General features: G+C 44.3%; 1 protein-coding gene across 1 annotated transcript in view; it reads right to left on the reverse strand.

Annotated features, from left to right (window-relative positions):
- Positions 1 to 1,432: 1,432 nt before the first annotated feature.
- ULK4 (unc-51 like kinase 4) overlaps positions 1,433 to 18,966 on the reverse strand; it is a 228,272-nt gene continuing 210,738 nt past the window's right edge. The window contains exons 37-38 of the mRNA XM_014958034.1: positions 5,060 to 5,148; positions 1,433 to 1,855 (exon numbers count right to left, since the gene is read on the reverse strand). Of these exons, the coding sequence (XP_014813520.1) occupies positions 1,771 to 1,855; positions 5,060 to 5,148 (174 nt within the window). The 3' untranslated portion in view covers positions 1,433 to 1,770. The remainder of the gene's footprint in view (positions 1,856 to 5,059; positions 5,149 to 18,966) is intronic.

The following is an 18,966-nucleotide window of genomic DNA, read 5'->3' on the forward strand; positions in this document are numbered from 1 at the left end:
TTACCTCTGTCATCCCCCTGAGGAACAGTTGCCCTTTAGAGCCCTGGAACAAAGGTTTTTCTGTTGTGGTCCTCTGAGGCTGCATTCTTACCCTTCCCCTGCTGCCAGCTTTACCTGGGCAGGTTCCTCAGCACGGGGCAGGTCTCACCAGACACGAGGCAGTTGGTGAGAAGAGCATCCTGCTTCAGCTCTCCAGATGTGCGCTGTCATGAGGGTCAGATGTTCCTTTCCTTACAAACCAGCAGCTGGTTCAGCAGCTTAAACCCATTTTCCTGTATCCTCAGCCTTCACTTACCAAGACAAAACCTGTGTGCACTTGCCTTCTCTTGAGGCAGCACCTGTGTAGTTGGAAAGAGGGAAAGTGGTTCTTAAACCACTGGCTATAATTCTGAGGCTGTGCACATCTGGGCAGCACAGCTGTCACCAGCCTCGGCCCAGAGCAAACGCTCCCCCGTGCTTCTGCTTCAGTGGCTGGAGATCAGAGAGGGTCTTGGCTGCAAAGGCTCCTGGCTCAAGTTCAGATCCCAAGGTGACGAGCAAAACAAAACTGCAGACCAGGCTGTGCCCCCCCTTTTCCTTGCACTGGAACAGCAGCGGGGAGTCTTGCCCACTAATCCAGCTTTGTTCCTCAGCCACACGCCCACTGGAGACCAGTCCTACAAACACCCCACCAGGCAGCAGCCACCAGCTGCCTCATCCCCATTTCTGTAACACCAGCTCCTAAGCCATCAAAAAGAGACAGCGAGACTTAATGTAAGAAAACAATTCCTGCAAAATGTACACGTTTACCTGGGGGTGTTTTCTTGCCTCCACACACTCTGGAGACGGGGCTGTCCAAGAGCAGGCTCGTAGCAGCGACTCCATGAGGCACCGCTCGCTGGCTGTGGTGGGACACGCCGTGGCTGGTCTGAAAGATGAACCTCAGGGAGAAGTGGCCACAGCACCAGCCTTGCCCATGCGATGCTCGCTCAGTGCACGTGCAGAGAATAATAATTTAATTCCTTACACACTGGCATCTGCTCAGGAGGAGGCTTCCTGGACAATCAGTTTTGACTGGGGATAAATGACAAACTGCCAGGCTCATCATCTCACCTGTTTCCAAAGCCGAGCTCCAGCCAGGAGCGTTGCCAGCTGATTCCAACACCACCAGTACAGCCAAAGCTGTGCAGCGTTAGGCAACAGAGGAGCACACAGCCTCACAAAAAAAAACCACCTTACCGAGTAAAAACCTGATAAAATCTATCATGCATCCATGCCAGGTACACACACAGCCTCTAACATGGTAAGGGGGGGTTGGTTCTGGTTGTGGGAGATGAAGAATGTTGTCTTTCTTGATATAAAAGCATTGTCTGGTGTCTGCCACAGGCATGAGGTGGCCCCTTAAGATGAACACTCACCTGCTCAAACATAACAGCACATGTCTAACAGCAGCTTAAAATAGTGAAACACTTTATATCTCTTGTCAAATAACTATACTATTTAATTTACAGTTTTCAAACTCCACCTGTCAAATACTTAAGCTACATCACGTAATGTCAGCAAGGTCAAGTAGTAACCAACAGTTCATCCTTACAATGGCTGAAAAAACAAACTCCCCCAAAAAACAGTTCCCTTCTTGAAACCTCCCAAAGTCACACCCGTGCCCACACAGCTACACCGCAGCTGCCTGAAGTAGTCAGGTCTGCTCTGCTCACTTGAGGATGTTCCTGTGGGACGGAGGTGCTGAGCAGCATCCACAGCGTGTGTTTCGGTGGCTCGGTCAGATCTGCTTTACTTGGTTGTCTTGGTGTTTTCACGTCCCACCGTTCTCAGAATTTCAAATGCCAAGGAAGCAACAGCCACATCCGCGTGAGAGCTGGGGAGCAGAACCAGTAACACCTGTTAGACCTTCTCAGGGGAAAACATTTTGATCAAATCCCACATTTGCCTTTATCTACGCTGGAAGATTGTTAGTAGCCATGAACTGCACCGTACACCCCGCGTTTCTGTTGAGCAGCAACACGCAACTAGAGATTCTGCCCTGCGTAAAAATGTGTAAAAATGAATTTCAGCTCAAATTCACAGGGCCTGCTACCTCACTCAATCTCCTCTGCTACAAGAAGATACAATTTACCACACTCCCCCCATGACTTTACACACACAGCTTGACAGAAGGTGTTTTCACACACACAGCCCTGGTAACCCCACGCTGCTCCTCACGGGGAGCACTCAAGGTGTTGCCCGCCCCCTGGCAAGGAGAACCCACTGCCCCACGCTCTGAGACTGAATCATGGGATCTTCCCCCCTTTGCTACTTTGCCATATTTTTTATTATATGTATTTTGCCTAAAATTCAAGGCCAGGCTGGATGGGGCTTGGAGCAACCTGGTCTGGTGGGAGGTGTCCCTGCCCAGGGCAGGGGGGTTGGAACTCCATGATCTTGAAGGTCCCTTCCAACCCAAACCATTCTATGATTCTAATTTTTCTAATTTTTCCTTCTGGAAACACAAGTGTTTCCTAGAACAGAGTCTCTAACACATGAATTTCCTTCTGGAAACACACGTGCTTCCTAGAACAGAGTCTCTAACACATGAATTACTGCTAGTCCAGAGAAACAAGAAGGGTTGGTTGGCTTTTTATAAACTACCATCTCTCACCTTTAACTTAGAAAGGACACTATTAGACCAACCTGCAACTTCCTCGGGTGCTGCTAATGACAAACACCTACCGCCACTACCGCCAGGAAATCCAAATGATCAGTCCTCACTACGTCAGCCAATGTCTTGCTGAGCAGCAGTTTACACCAGCAAATTTAGTTCTCTGAAACGAATTCATCTTGGCAACTGTCTGCACTGAGAAACGAATGGCTACGATCCCACGTTTTAAAGTGTAGATTGGCTTCCACGCGGCTACCAAAGCAGAGGGGTGGGTTAGGTGTCACTCAAAAGTGCCTCTTCCCACCAGCAGAGGATGGGGGGCAGAGGAGGAGCCTGGCAACCCCCAAAAGCAGCTTGTGATCCAAGCAGTGCCCCTCTCCTCTCTCTGTCTCTCTCGGCACGTGGCTGCTTGGCTGGTATCCCCCTCCCACCGCACAGGCAGAGGGGAAGGATCAGAAACCTGTCTGCAAAAGATGAGCAAGGCAAAAAACCACTCCTCGATCGCTGCGACCCAGGGAGGTGTGTGGGTGGGAGGGCCTGGGAGAGCTCAGACTGCTCAGAGGATGGCTGCCATTCAGCACCTCAGTTGTAGCCACCTCTAAACCATTTCCAGTTCTGCACGAGATACAGAGAGGCTTCTTAACAGGGTTCAAAGCACAGGTGAGGAGACCAAGTTTACGAGGTCACAAGGAATATTCTGGGAAAGACACCACATAAGGGGGTCTGGGGAGATGACAAAACATCCACAACCTCCATAAACAAAACGGCCATTCAGCTAAAGCTCATTAAGCTTATTAACCCCAGGCTTCTCCTGCCTGCCCACTGCCAATTTATCCAGCTCTGAGTCTATTACAACCCCAAGATGCAGGCTGAATCCCTCCCAGCTTCCTCTGGAGGCAAATGGATTAGGACATATGTTCCCCAAAGAAGGGGAGGAGGGGAAGTGAAATCCATGGGCTCTCGGGGGCTCCCCTGTTGCTGCTGCAGTGTGGGAGCTTGGCACAGCAAAGGTATTGGCTTACCCTAAATGTATCAACACACTCGTCATCGGCATCAGCCAGAATCTGGTCTGCTGAGCTTCTTGTGTCAAGTAAGAGAGAGTGCTGTTTATTCTGGGCTCTGTAAAATGTGGCTTTCCAAGTACAGAAATGTATCAGTAACAGACAATTAGAGGAAGCCAGAAAAGCAGACTCAAAGACAGCGACCGGGCTGTCTAGTGCATCTAATGCTGAAATGCTACAAAACAGAGTGAAAACTAGTTCTAAAAGAAGAAAACCCCATATTTTTCCACTGCCATCTTCAGTGGTGGTGCCAGTGTCTCCCTTGGGGAGAGATGACATTTTATTTTAGCTAGATAATTTCATGTGTCATACAAAAACCTGTGAGTCAGCAGCTGAGTGTGCAAGAGGGATGCAGACTGCTCTCGACAGGTTTGGTTAGTCCTCGGTGTGCACCTCCTTACACTCACCACGTCCCACATTTCCTCTCCACATCTGCCCACATCCCCCCTTCCTTCCAACAGGGTACTCCCTGCCATAATGACAAGAATCTAGTTTTCCCAAACAACTGACCCATACAAAGCCTGCACCTGGGAGCACAAAAACCACGGAAAAGATTGTCTTACTGTCTCAAAACCTGATCTATAAACTACAGTTTCTCTACCAATTTCAGTTCAACCAGGAGCGAAACGCAGCCTAACAGCCCACGGCAGGAGTGTGAAATCTGTTTGGAGAGGCAGAGAACAGCAACTCATTCATTCATACGTCCAAGGGGGATTAAATGAGGGAAAGTCTATGGGAGATGAGCTGAGGTTTGGCCAACTTGTTGGGACTAGCACCTCTGTTCTCGCAGAGGAAGCCAGGGCATTCCCCAAAGTCTGGTCTCGTGCCTTCTTGGAGAAGCCACAGGTATTCTTAAACAAAAGCACTTTTGTTCTTCAGCTGCTCATTTGAAAGCAATCAGCTTGCAAGTGCACCAAACACAATGACTTTAGAACAGGGTACAGACATCGCATTGTGCATCAAGCCCTCTCCGCCAAGAACCACCGGCCAGTATCCGGTTACAGAGGCCAAGTGTTTGGAATAAAATAAGATTTTTTTTTAAAAAAAAAAAACCCAGATATCGACAGATGTGTGCACACATTGATTTTAAAAAAAAAAACACCCCAGATATCGACAGATGTGTGCACACATTGAGCTGGCCTGAGCAGCACACTGCAGCTGGGGATCAAAGCACACGCCGCCACCACGGCACAAGCTGCCAATGGAAGGAGGCTGGAGGGGAGCGGGGCAGGGAGGGGGCTGGGGACAGAAACCTGAGAAGCTTGTACTGCACAGAAGGCATTACAGGAGAAGACTATCACAGACAAAAGAGGAGGGGAGAGCTCTCAGCCCTGGAAATTCCTGGAAGCCTGAGGGAACTCACCTGGCAGTTTGGGCCAGGCTCTCTAGAGTCTGGATAAGAGCATGGCCATCATTCTTCAGGCTCTCCGAGCGCTTCTCGTTTGAAGTTATCTGGAACAAAAAGAAAGAACCCTTATCAAAGACTTAGCAAGAAATTCCTCTCTGTCATTTTTTTTTTTTTGTGGGAGAGGGGAGAGGGAAACAAGTTACAGCATTTATTATAATTGTAAATGGAATGTGACATTAAAGAGACCCAAGAGAAAGTCCCTTTTACTGAACAGGATTGAATTTTAGGCACAGACCATCTAAAACGTCTTGGCTTAATTAACAAGATTCACTCTCATTCTGAGTCTCTGTATGTGTGCAAATTCACACATTAGAGTCTGCCAATCCTGATTTCATCCTTGGTACCGATGCAAATACAAGCCCCATTTAGCCTGAATCCCGGGGAGATCTCGGGAAGGCAGTCATTCTCATTTCTCACTTTGGGGAAAAAATAACCAAGCTCGTACCAGCCTTTAGATCAGGACACGGGGGGTTTCTCCGAGAGGAGCCAGGTTAAAATCACTGCAACATCAGCAGTGGCATATTGAAATTTTTCTTGCCACTCATCAGTCATGAGGTCTGTTACCTGCACAGACTGTCACCTACAGAGCAGGGGACCGAGTGACCAAAGCCATATGCCCTTTTGTGTCAAGTGAACCCTGATTCTAGTTGATTTTGCCACTTTTGTCTGCTATCATGCTAATCTGTAATGACTGGTTTATTGTTCTCCAGCCTTAAGTAGTCCAAGTACACAGCTCCAAGTGGCTGCACTTTTCCTGACCAGTTAAGCAGGTGAATGGGAAGGTCACAGGGGACGTGACACGAAGTCACACACACGGCACCGTGGCACAGACAGACACTGAACACTTGGCAGCTTGCTGAAGAAGCTCTCTTATCTCAAAAAAAAAAACTGAAAAAAAAAAAAAGGTTTGCGTGTCAGTTCCTGCTTGCAAACGTAAATAAATCTTGGCCGAAGAGAAAGGAAAAGAGGAGGAACAGAGCATCTAATTATTTCAATACTGGAGGAGTTAAAGCTTGAAACGACGACTTCTAATCCCAAAATCTGGCAAGGACTTTTAAGCTTTAGCATGCCATGGCTGGCCCTATTTACCATTGATCAAGCATTTGAGTGATACGCCTTCACATCTCCCTCTTAAATCACAAGAGAAGCTGTATTTACAGCTGCCATCCCACCATTATTTATCAGCAGCAATCCTGCAACAACAGTGTCACTACATCTATAATCATAACATCCTGTAGTTAAGCAGTAACGGGGAACAGGGACCTGTCTGAAGTAAACTGAAATCTATCCTGTGTGCTGGAAAAAACCAGTGACGCCATTACCCAAGTATAAATCATTGGCAAATCCTGATTACAGGTCAGCAAACCTTTTCACTCTCTTGAGGGTTATAACTGACCCCTTCAGTTTATATTTCAGTAATCTCTCCTTCTTTACTTGTCACCCATTAGATACAGAAGGTGTTTTGTAATCTGGATGCTGAATGTGAGAACAGACACACGGATAACAGCAGCAATACAGCTGCCCTACAGGAAGAAACGTGCTTTCACCACAAGACATTGCTTTTCATTCCTAAAGAGCGCTCATGTCTCTTCCAAATGCTTCCCTGTCTTCTGCAGCTCATCAGCCACCACCATGTTCTGTGCACTTGCCACATTCCTATCCCTTGTTCATCCTGCACACTTGAAGGAGGAAGAGGTCACAGGGGGAGGAAGGTCACTGGAGACTGGATCATGTTCCGTATCACTCTGAGGTCAAACAAAGGTTACAGGTATCTCTAATTCTAATGCATCTTAACTCTTCACACCAACCCTCACAGTCTATTAAGAAAAGTATAACCCTCACAGTCTTTTAAGAAACTAGTCTTTGTGCATTATACAGAGACAAAACATTCAATTATAAAATCTGGTACCAAAAAAAAAAAAGTTTTAATTCTAAAATGCTGTATTTCAAACAATAACTTAGTCCTACGGAGCCACTGGCTCTGACTCTAAGCTTGCCCATGTTGCAGTGTGCCTTGTGTCATTATTAAGAATACATTTCTGTGGATACAATGCCTTTGAATGGAAAGGATTAAAATGGATTTACAGGCACAGAAATCGTAATGGACAGAACAGAAAGACCCATGAGATCATCTGCCCCATCCCCTATTATACTGCCCTGGTTCTGAGCAGCTTTCAGCCACAAGCAAGGGGCTGCTGCAACAGCCATCCACAGGGGCTCCTCCCCGCTCTAAATAAAATGCTTCAGTAAGACCCTTTCAGCAGAGAAGGTGGCATCACAGGGAGAGAAAGGACCGAGACTTTAACAGCACGATCAGCCTGCAGACCTTTCAAATTAAGCCAAACCCAAATTTAGGACACGTTTTCTCGAGAGCATCAATTACCAGCTTCAGACAAAAAAAAAAAAAAAGTTTTAATTCTAAAATGCTGTATTTCAAACAATAACTTAGTCCTACGGAGTCACTGGCTCTGACTATAAGCTTGCCTGTGTTGCAGTGTGCCTTGTGTCATTATTAAGAATACATTTCTGTGGATACAATGCCTTTGAATGGAAAGGATTAAAATGGATTTACAGGCACAGAAATCGTAATGGACAGAACAGAAAGACCCATGAGATCATCTGCCCCATCCCCTATTATACTGCCCTGGTTCTGAGCAGCTTTCAGCCACAAGCAAGGGGCTGCTGCAACAGCCATCCACAGGGGCTCCTCCCCGCTCTAAATAAAATGCTTCAGTAAGACCCTTTCAGCAGAGAAGGTGGCATCACAGGGAGAGAAAGGACCGAGACTTTAACAGCACGATCAGCCTGCAGACCTTTCAAATTAAGCCAAACCCAAATTTAGGACACGTTTTCTCGAGAGCATCAATTACCAGCTTCAGACAAGCCCAGGTGTGCTGGTGAGGAACAGCACCGATGGGGAACCTGCCCAGACAGAAGGTGGATGCATGGATTTATGTGGGCAGCTGGGATTTCCACACCCACTCCTGATCACAAGTGTCCAGAAAACTGCTCTCTATCTACCCCCAGGTACCCACCCCACGGGCTGGGAGAGGACCGACGATGCTGTAGCAGCAAAGCTGCAAGTTGAATAGAGGGTGAGCTGCCAGGGCCCTGTCGCCAGCTGTTCTGCGCCTGCCTGCGAGTTTTTTGTCAGTATTCCCATGCTCTGACCTTTTTTGCCCCCTTTTATTTCAGTCTGGGTAGCAGATCAGGTTGCTCCCCCAGCGACCAGGCGGCCTCTCGCATCCCACAGCTTAGATCCTGCTTCACATAGAGCTCAGGAGAAACGTTGTCTGAATCACTGTTCCCTTTCAAGACCCGAGATAAAACTTTACCCATGTTTTGTATTTAAAAATTGTTCCAGTTTTGTCTTCATTTTGTTCCACAGACAAAAAAAATACATTATGACAGCACATAAAATCATCAGTAACCAAACTTGTGGCAATGAATGTGTTTTTCACTCAGTTCATTATCTTTTTTCTAGCCAGCGTCGCTGTATCTTTTATCTGCACCACTTCCAGTTCTCATTCACTTGGAGTTTTAACAACTGGTTTAATGATCTCTTGTAATATTGCTATTTGTTAGGGCCGGCTACAACACATATTCAATGACATAATCAATAGCTATTCCTTTAATTAAAAATGTAATTAAATCTCAGTTTAGTTGTACACTCATTGCAATTTAACAAGAATTTCAAAATAGCTTTTCTTTATTAAGCTAATAGCCATTCAGCAGCTTTCCTCTTTCCAATGCTATTAAACAAGGATAAGCCATAAGGAATACCATCACTGATATGCAAAAATGCGTATTTCCTAAAATTAAGGATAGCTGTTCAGGTATCTTGGCGCTGCTGAAGGAGAGTGCAGGAAAAGATACAATATGAAACATTTGCTGGAAATTCATCTTCACTAATAAATTGAGGAGTCTTGGACTCTTGGTCTAAGTAGGAAGTGATTTTTTTGCAATTCAAGCTTCAAGAAAGCGTGGAAACCTAAGGGACAATGACTTTTCTTAAGGCTGGCTTCATAATACTGAACTGCTTTCTCTGATTAGTCACAACTCACATTTTGTAATTTGTAACTGAGTTAAATGACCTAAGCAGTAAACTACTCTCTCATCATTCTGAAGTGAAAGAAATTCTGCTTTGGTGAAGTTTCAAGCAAATCATAAGCTTGATGTCTGTAATGTAAACTGGGAAATAATGTAAAATATGGATTGAGTAAAAATAAGGAGCTTTTAATTTGAAACTTTTTTTGGTTAGAGAAAAGCCTCAGGAGCACGTTTAGCTGCACCTTCAAGTGTTATTTTCTCCAATAAACAACTGCTGGAGATGTTTACCATTTCCACACTGGGCAGATGCTATTCTGTAAGCCATCACCACGCCTCAATACACAGATCCAAGCAAGGCACTTCATAAATGCTCCTTCTCACAAACTGGCTTTTTCTCTTTCCCAAACACATTCAATATTTCACCCTCGTAAAGTGATACTTCCTTTGTTTTTCCTCAAAATTTAATACAATTAAGCTAATTACCTGTGCAGGATTGGTTAGCTCAAGTTCTTGTTCAACTTTACCAACACTGGCTGAGAGCAGGCACAAGGTAACACAGGTGCTGCTGTAGACTGGTTTATCAGAACCACCAGACACTTGCAGGTCCAACGTTGGCATCATTTGAACACCAACACGTGCTGGGAATAAAGTACCACTTTTCCCCAGCTGGAGGCTTTCCTGTGAATGGGAATTGTAGCTAACACTGCAGTAAAACCAATCACCAATTCACATTTTTTTCTGTGCACTACCAGGACCCTACATAGAAGATGAAATATACTTTAAAAAAATAACACTTGGGAATAAAAATAATTAAAGAATTAAGCACACTCTTAGTACCTTCTAGACACTATCTCAAGTACTGTTTCTGCAATTTAAAATGTTCATCTCAGACTTCTCATTCCTGCTTCCACCTCTGACTGGCTGAAGGCACTGTCAGGAGGACACGGAGCCTTTCATCCCCACCCAAAGCTGCTGTTTCAAATGCTGTCTGGGCGATTGAAAGTTGACGGCTATTCACAGCTGCTTAGTGTGACCTTATTCCTATTTTTTAAGGAACAAATGTCACAAAATATAGTGGTGTCAAAAACCATCGCTAGAGCTGACGTGACAGCCCAGCAAACAAGTCAATGGGATGGTAACTTCAGAAATGGGGCACAATGCCTGGGCTGAAGGAGAAAACCTTCCAGTGTTGCGGCCCATCTTATGCCTATCCCAGGGCATTTAATGGTACTTTTCCTCCCAGGCTGTCAGCGGTGAGCTATTCACAAGCACTGCAGTCATCAAATAAACCACGTCACTTGGTTTGTCATGCACAACTCATGGTGACACGACCAGAAACACGCAGCCAGTCCTTCTTAGCAGAGGAGCACAATAACCAAGAACATACTGCAAACAGGGGCTCCTTCAGTCGAGCACCTACGTGAAATAAAGCTAACAGATCCATTGATCGCGTTCAAACTTACTAAACATAAATATTTCTTTCATTATAAATCCCTCTCCAAGCACACGCGTTCAGCTGGCAGTTCCCAGAGGAGGTATAGCAAATGCATCCATCACTTCTGGAAGCCTGCGCGCTTATTTACCCTTAAAAAGTAACAGAGCCCTATCTTTGCGTAATGAATGACAGAATACTTTGGGTTGGGAGAGATCTTTGAAGGTTGCCTAGTCCAAGCCCCCTCTGCAATAAGCAGGGACATCTCTGACCAGATCAGGTCGCTCAGAGCCCCGTCCAACCTCACCTTGAGTGTTTCCAGGGACAAGGTATCTAGCACTTCTCTGGGCAACCTGTGCCAGTGCTTCACAGCCCTCAGTGTAAAAATTTCTTCCTTAGATCTACCCTGATTTAGTTTAAAGCCATTACCCCTTGTCCTATTGCAACAGGCCCTGCTAAAAAGTTTGTCCCCATCCCTCTTATAAGCACACTTTAAGTACTCAAAGGCCGCTATAAGGTCCCCCCGGAGCCTTCTCCTCTCCAGGTTGGACAACCCCAGCTCTCTCAGCCTGTCCTCCTAGGAGAGGTGTTCCAGCCCGCTCATCATTTTTGTGGCCCTCCTCCAGGCCCCCTCCAAGAGATCCATAAAGGGCCAGATGCAAGAAAGCATTTGAAGCCTATAAAGTAGAGGCTGCAATGATTCCATCTTGGTGTCAGCCCCCAAGGAGGAACCCCGAGCCCAGACTGAGATACCTGTGCAGCACGTGGGGAGAGTGTAGCTGTAGAAGGGCATGGAGACCTGCTTATTGAACACAAAGTTATCCCAATTCCCACTCCTCTCTGGAGCTCAGATTGCTCACACAGCAAACGAAAACTCAGAGTTCAGAGAGCTGAAATCACAACCACACCAGGCTACAGGTCCCTTCGCTCTCCTGTAGCCCTCTCCCCTTTTCCAGGCAAGCAAAGGTCACATTTTTTGTTGCTGTGGCAGTTTCCCCTGGATGGGGAGAGGCAGGGAGGTTTGGATGGTGCCCACGCAGTGAGTGAATAACAGCACGGCACGGGGACTCTGCAGGGAGACAAGAGGCACCAGAGCTCTCCAGGTGAGAAAAGTTAAGCATCAACTCCCATTAGCCAGGGAAATGCTCTAGCTATCAGGCCAATTTTATATCTGTGGCAAGAATTCTTGTTTTTTTTAATAAAACCAAACCAACCTAAAACAGCAACAAAGGAATCCCAGCTATCTACAGTGGTCTTCTGCGAGTTGTCTAATCTGGCATTTGCTAGACGTGCTCTAGGCAGGCACATGGCACTGGACCCTTCAAAGCACTTGGGTGCAACCAATTTACAGGTTTTTTAATGAAAACTACTGGTAACTCTTGCCAGGCTACACTAGTGTAGCAGAGTAACACCCGAGGATGGTGTGCTCGCAGAGACACTGCTTGCTTGCTAGGATGGCCACAAGCGAGTTTTGCTCTCCATAATGTAGAAAAAATCATTCTAAAAGTGTAAAAACAGAGTTCCCTCTGTCACAGTGGGCTTCCTTGCTACTCTTCTCTCTACACACACTTCAGCCGGAGAGAGACAGACACAGAATGTGTGTGTGTGAAGAACAAATCAAGTCGGACAAGTTATATTTATGTTACTAATTGCCAACTCATTTGAACAGGCCTGAGCAATGTTGCTGGACCATAAAAACAAGAAATGAAAGTTACAAAAGCATGAGCATTCCAGTTGCGCTTTGGCAAGCATATTGCAGTCAGGGATTGCAGACACACAATTACAAAGACTTTGTGGCCTTCAGATCCTGCAAATACATGTGAAAACAAGCAGGTATCTGTGACAAAAAAACCCCTGCATCAGACAGCTTAGCTCTGATTTCAGAGTTCAAAAATCTTTTTTTTTTTTTTTTTTCCTCTTTACGGATAAAATTCTTGTTCCACTGAAGTCAGCAGCAAACTCCTTTTGACTTTGATAAGGCCAAGATTTCATTTGACGTATTTTGTTTTCTTCTAATTTGTGTGTGTGCGCAGGTTTATTTCCAAGTTCAAAGCAATTTCCACCGGTAACTTGGAAACGTACCAGTTTCCCGGCAGTCTGAAAGCCACACTGTCTCGGGGACTATTCAAAGAGAGAACAAGGAATGTCTCCCACACACTATGTAATGGTTAATTGATTTTGGACGTTTCTTGACACCTTCCACTTTGAGGCTATTCTCTGCCCTTCAGCATACACATAACGCAGAGCTCCACGACTGCTGTAAAGTTGTAAAATTACCAACTCTAAGGGGCATTATCTAAGCATAAGAGGAGATACGTAAAACTGCAGGGTAATTATTGAACAGAAGACTGCTCTCTGTCTTGTTTGATTTTGTGATTTGGTTTTAATTACTAGCAGTGTTCTCGGCTTGCTTTCAGGAAATACAAGATGTCTTTATAATCCAGAAAATATCCATTATCGCAGTTTCCATCCTCCGTAACCAGTGAGTTTAAAATATTTGACTTAACAGAACTGCATAGGGCAACCTCTTCACATCCATCAGAACCAGGGGTCCATAACGACTTCATTAGCAAAAGCAAGCTGCCTGGTGTAAGGGGTCTCAGGTGCTACAGGAGACTTCCACATGGTGCTGCAGTATTAACAAGTTATGTGTGCTCATAAGCCAGCCCAACACCAAGATGACATTAAAAATAAACACTTGCCACCCCGTTGCTGGTGAGCTCATCCGCAAACACTGGTTCATCCATCATCTGCATGCCAATGGCTCCCTGAGGTACCACTTCAGACTAGTTTCACTCTGTCCAAACAATGATCCCAGGCAGCCTCAGACGTCAGCTTTAGCAAAATGGGACCACAGACCAAGCTTATACAAACCTCACACAAGCCCCTGGGATCCCTTCTCCCACAGCTCCCAAGCAGCTGCCTGTCCTCACCCTGCTGGGTTCGACGAGACCTCCACCTCCCAGGTACACCGCACCCTGATGGTCTTGTATGACTTCCCCCTTAAAAAAGGAATGGGGAAATCCACTAGAATAATTTTTTGTTGCCACAGCAGGTTCAGCTTAGGCTCAGGTCCTATATTTATAGTCCTTTAGGAGTGATTATGGAGGCTTCTGGTTGTATTAGAGAAAAAAACCCTAAAAGCAGTTAGGAACACACACTGTAATACAACACAGGAGGTTCTCTATGCATCTAGATTTCCCCTTAAGTTCATAATTCTCTGGATCTCTCATATTCAAATGTCCTTCATATTCTCTCTTTCCCTTCATCAGCTTTTCTTCTAAAATAGCTTCTGACAAGTAACTCCCAATTCCTCTTACATGTTGATTCCTGCAACTCTTCCCAGTGGTGCTGTCTTTTATGGGCTAGTAATTCAACTCATGAATAAGACCCCTAAATTCCAGCATCTATCATCCCTTATACCTCCCTGTAAAATCACAAAACAGTCTCATTGCAAAGTTTTCTTGGAGTTACATCCAACTTACATTGATATCCTGCATGGGTTAGGGACAGTCATCTTTTCTTTTCATGTTCATCTAGTACAGCTGAACCCAGATCTTTCACTGCCATATTTTGTGCTATGACGATTCAAAAAGTTTCAAATATTTATATACTTGTAAGGGTAAGATTCATTACTACAGATAAGGCATCTTCTCACTATTAGGAAAACCAGTGACGCCCAGAACATAGTGGAAAGTGCTGACCTTTAAATGGCCATTACCATAACAGAAGTATGCAAGGACCCAAGCAATTATCAATAGCATAAGTCTTCTATATCTAAGGACACAAACACTGGAGCAGCCATGCCTGTGATGCTCAGGTGAACTTGGACAAACTCCTAGAAACTGCCGAGCAGCTGCAGTTTACTGAGGAATTTGAGTTTTAATGCATACAGCCCCCCCAAAAATTCTACCTCCAACCTGATGTTGTCCCTTGTCCTGCTTTAAAATGCTCCTCATAAAGATAAAAGATTACTATGCCTTGACAAAGGCAGAGTGATGGGAACAGATGCTGTCAAAGTTGTCCTTATACAGATCAACTGGTACAAGTCAAGTCTGACCTAGTACACAAAATCTTTAGCTTCCCCTGAGCAGAAACCTGATAGGGCATCGATTAACTTTCACAGAAGATGAAGCAAAATTGGAAAGCTCACGCTCATGTTGGTTATAATCTGGACTTGAACATAAGAGTCCAACAACTAAAAGTCTGTACAATTTGACTTAATGTTTTAGATTTACCACTCCAAGAACGCAGGAATATGATGAGTTAAATTAAGAACCGATACAGATTATGAAAAATACATACTTAAAGAATAAGAAAAGTAGCAAAATCTGGTTAGAAAATCATTATGAACTATGATTTTGAGCTAAATATTAAAGCATTAAATATTAGTTCCTTTGTAGCCCCTATCGACTCGGTTTCTATGGATACTTAAAACTTGGACATAGAACCCTCGAGGTTTACCTTAAATACCAGACATGGATAGCCTTTCATATAGTGAAGAAAGAAAATAAAAGGCCTGATGATCTTTTTATTAGGGGAGAAAAGCACCATTATATTTATGCTCTATCTAAAAAGCAACCAGGAATGTAAATGACTGAACAGGGATATAAGTCTATAAAACACCAATTTCTGAGGAAAATTATGCTTTATGTAATGGTTCAATTTCCATAAAATTGTAAAAACTGTCATAAAAACAAATGGACTTCTGAAATCGATGCTTGCTTATTGTCATGTGACAGATGGCTCTGCCTGCCTGGCAGAGAGCAAACAGCTACCTACTTGGTCCTCACTGACCTCGGAGAGAATCATTTTGGTCTAGTCACGGTTTTTTTGGTTTTTTTGTTTTTTTTAATGAGCCTGGTAGCATTTAAGTATCTTTGTGGCAGCCAGTAAGTCATCCATGTGCAATTACAGAGAGGAGGTCAAAAGGAAGTAATAGCGACGAGCCCAACAGATGACACAGCTCGGCAATCTCAACAGCACTGCGCTGTGTAAAATTACAGCGCACTGAAACACCAAATGAGCCCAGCAATCCTTTTGTGCCCACAGAAACAAGGAATTAGGACTCCGCAAGGAAAACAACAGCCATAGTCACTGAGAATTACATGGGCTTTGAATTATGAATCGAATAAACAGGTTGCAGGTTTCAAAACTGCCAGTTTCACTGTACAACCCGAAGCAAAACATCTGTCCCTGTGGAGGGAGAGCGTATTTCTCATTACTGACCGTGGCAGCATTGTTTTTCGGACAGTTCCTGTATCTATTCATAATTATACTGGGCTCCCAGTACCCAAATACCAGCACAGTGCTAATCATCAGGGGAGGATGTGTGTGGTCTCAGAAAGCAAACATGTTCCAAACAAAGGGGTAAGAAACTTCCCCCAGGAACATGAGTCCGCAGCACGTCAGCCACTGGAATAAAGACTTTTCATTCTTGCTGCTCTCTGAAACCAAGAGCAGGTCCCATATTTGATCCCCCCTCCATCGGTGTCATTAAAGAGCAACCATTGCAGACTGACTGAATACTTTGATGTCAGTTGTAAAAACAACCATCAACCAAAATGGCAGCCCAAATCTGCACTTAATGCCGACACACATACACTTCCAGTCTTACAGCACTTATTCCCAATAAACAGAATAAGATTTAATGTAGAATGAATAGTTCAATGGGCCAAGTTGCAAGTAAGTGTTCACACTTACTTCAGGGGTCATCCCCACTCACGGCAGCTCACACAAGTTGTCAGTATGTTCATGTTTTGGGTTTTGTCAACACTTACCATTTCATTAAGTTGTGTTTGGACTCCACATGCTTCACCCTTTATGAGCCCGGCTGTTTTACTGACATCAAGGAAACTAGTGATTTGACAATTTCATATCCATTTTCTTCTCCCTTCCTCAACTCACATATACCGGCACTTGGCTGACTATCACAGTTCCATCGGTGACTGACAGGAACAGATTCCTGAGTAGCTTTCCTATGCTTTTATCAATTCATGGACCTCCAGCTCCTGGCAGCCTGTGTATAAGAGAAACTCTCACAGCTGTCCCCAGCATAATGGCATCTTACAGTTCTTTAAAATAATATTTCAAGATACAGACGAATATAAACACCATGGAGCTTTTTTCCTGCAACTGCAAAAACAAAAGGGCTCTAATACAAGGGTAAATGATTTGCAGTGGAAACTTGCAAAGAGAAGATAAATCACCTTTTTCTCTCAATCATCTCCATCTTTTCTTATCAGCTGCCATTTCCAACACATGCGAGAAGTGCTGTTATTATGCTAGGGAGCAAAAAGGATCAAGCTCTTCACCCTGGCAGTCTTCTATCAACAATAAAAGAAAAAGATACAAAGACTGCAAGTCCAACATGATGTCACTAACTGGTGACATGCATGGCAATATGCTGCTTTGCTGTTAATAAAAGAAGTCAGGGAAGACCAAGGCTCATTTTATTTATCAAGTAGCTGGTAACTCATCCCTGACAGTATAAAAAGAAGGGCAACGCATGACAACTCTGTGTAATACTTCACGGCAGATGGAGCAAGGGGAACAAGACTAGCTGTCTGTGCAGCTGGTGGGCACGGGAAGAGCAATTCTGTCCTAATGCACCTGCCCAGCTGTTAGCACCAAGGTGGGACAGGAATATATCTCAGAGTCAAGAAATGAATGTAGAAGTCAGAAAGTATCTGCTGAAATTGTTCATCCTCTCCACGTAGAAGGCTGTGTCTGGCAGTGGTACCACAGACACTCCCGCTTATCTTCTCCATTGCATAGTTAAACAAATTTTAGCTAAATTAAAATCATGCAATTAAGTAAAGAGTCAAACAATCACCAAGTACTCCAGTTAAAGCAGTTTTAGAAATTACCAACCACTTAGCTAGAATGTGAAATTTATGTATATGTGCACCCACTTAAGGTGGTTGGCTTGAACCACCGACTGTGATTGACACTAACCTATTTTACTCCATGCTGTAAAAGACTGGGGTGCCCATATAATCACAGAATCTGCCAGGTTGGAAAGAACCTTAAAAATCATCTTGCCCACCCGTCAACCCAACTTTGACAAAAATAGACACCCACACAACAAACAAAAAGCAACACCATCACTAAACCATATCTCCCAGCACTACATCAACCCATCTCTTGAACACCTCCAGGGATGGTGCCTCAACCACCTCCCTGGGCAGCCCATTCCAATGTCTGACAACCCTTTTGGTGAAAAAAATCTTCCTAATATCCAGCCATAATGAGCTGTGTTGTCTCAGGGCAGTATTAATTTGCAACTGAGCAGGCATAATGAGCTGTGTTGTCTCAGACAGGGCAGTATTAATTTGCAACTGAGCAGGCAACAGCTCCCTCAACTCCTTTGCCTTAATGGCACCGAGATGGATGTCCTTATTTTAAAATTTATTTTAAAATTCTGAGCAAGAAATTGCTATCAACAGAGGAAAGATGCTAGCACAATGCATCCTTATTTTTAATGCATCCTTATTTTTATAAAACATATTCGAATCTCACTTGCTCTGGTTCACAACCTGTCCTATTAAACAGCTGATGAAGGTGGACCTGCATTAACACTGGGCTGAGACATGATCCCAGTTCTGTGGAGTCAGGGCATCAGGGAGAGAAGTGGAGGTGATGGTGGACCAGGCAGGGCAGAAGACTCTGCTGCAGCCAGCATCTCAGAGCTTCAACGTGAGCTCACAGACTTTTGTCATTAAAAGGTGGAGATAAGGAGGGAGAAAGTAAAGAAGATAAAACTTTCAGTGAAGAAGTCCACAACAAAAGGAGAGTCTGTCCTTCCTTTAACACAAAATCTGCTGAATGCCCAAAGGGAAGACCCTTTTTCCTATAAGAAGTAAAGAGTTTAATTTGGATAGGAGAACATTCACTGGAAGACAAACTGACTGCTTCTCTTTGTAACTCTGTAACACAGCAGAGATTGACCTTTGCATTCTCATTTCAATGCTTATCTTGAACAAACAGCCAAGAAGTCGATGTCTACAGAGAAAAAAATTAGGGAAGTGACTTTTCCCTAAAAGTGCAAAGCAAGTCCTAGGGAAAATTTTAATAAATATGAGTCCAGATGCTGTGGCTGAATGTTAACCAGCTTTGTGATGCAGTGTTTATCTGGCCATGAAATGCTTGCTGAGACAAGTTAAACTTCAATCTTGAATTATACGATTAAGTCTTTCAGGGAGAAAAGGATCCTTTGTAGTTCTTGTTATCTCAAAATACGTTATATTTTCAGTATCAGCAGAAGAACAAACTTTCTTATTTTAGACACGCATTGGCTTTTTTGCTTTTATGGCGTGGGTGAATTTAGGGTTCAAGGAATGGATACCAGTGACTGAAGCCAATCCTAACGAACGCAAGG

This window comes from Calidris pugnax, unplaced genomic scaffold (genome assembly GCF_001431845.1).
Source record: "Calidris pugnax isolate Ruff unplaced genomic scaffold, ASM143184v1 scaffold364, whole genome shotgun sequence".
NCBI lineage: Eukaryota > Metazoa > Chordata > Aves > Charadriiformes > Scolopacidae > Calidris > Calidris pugnax.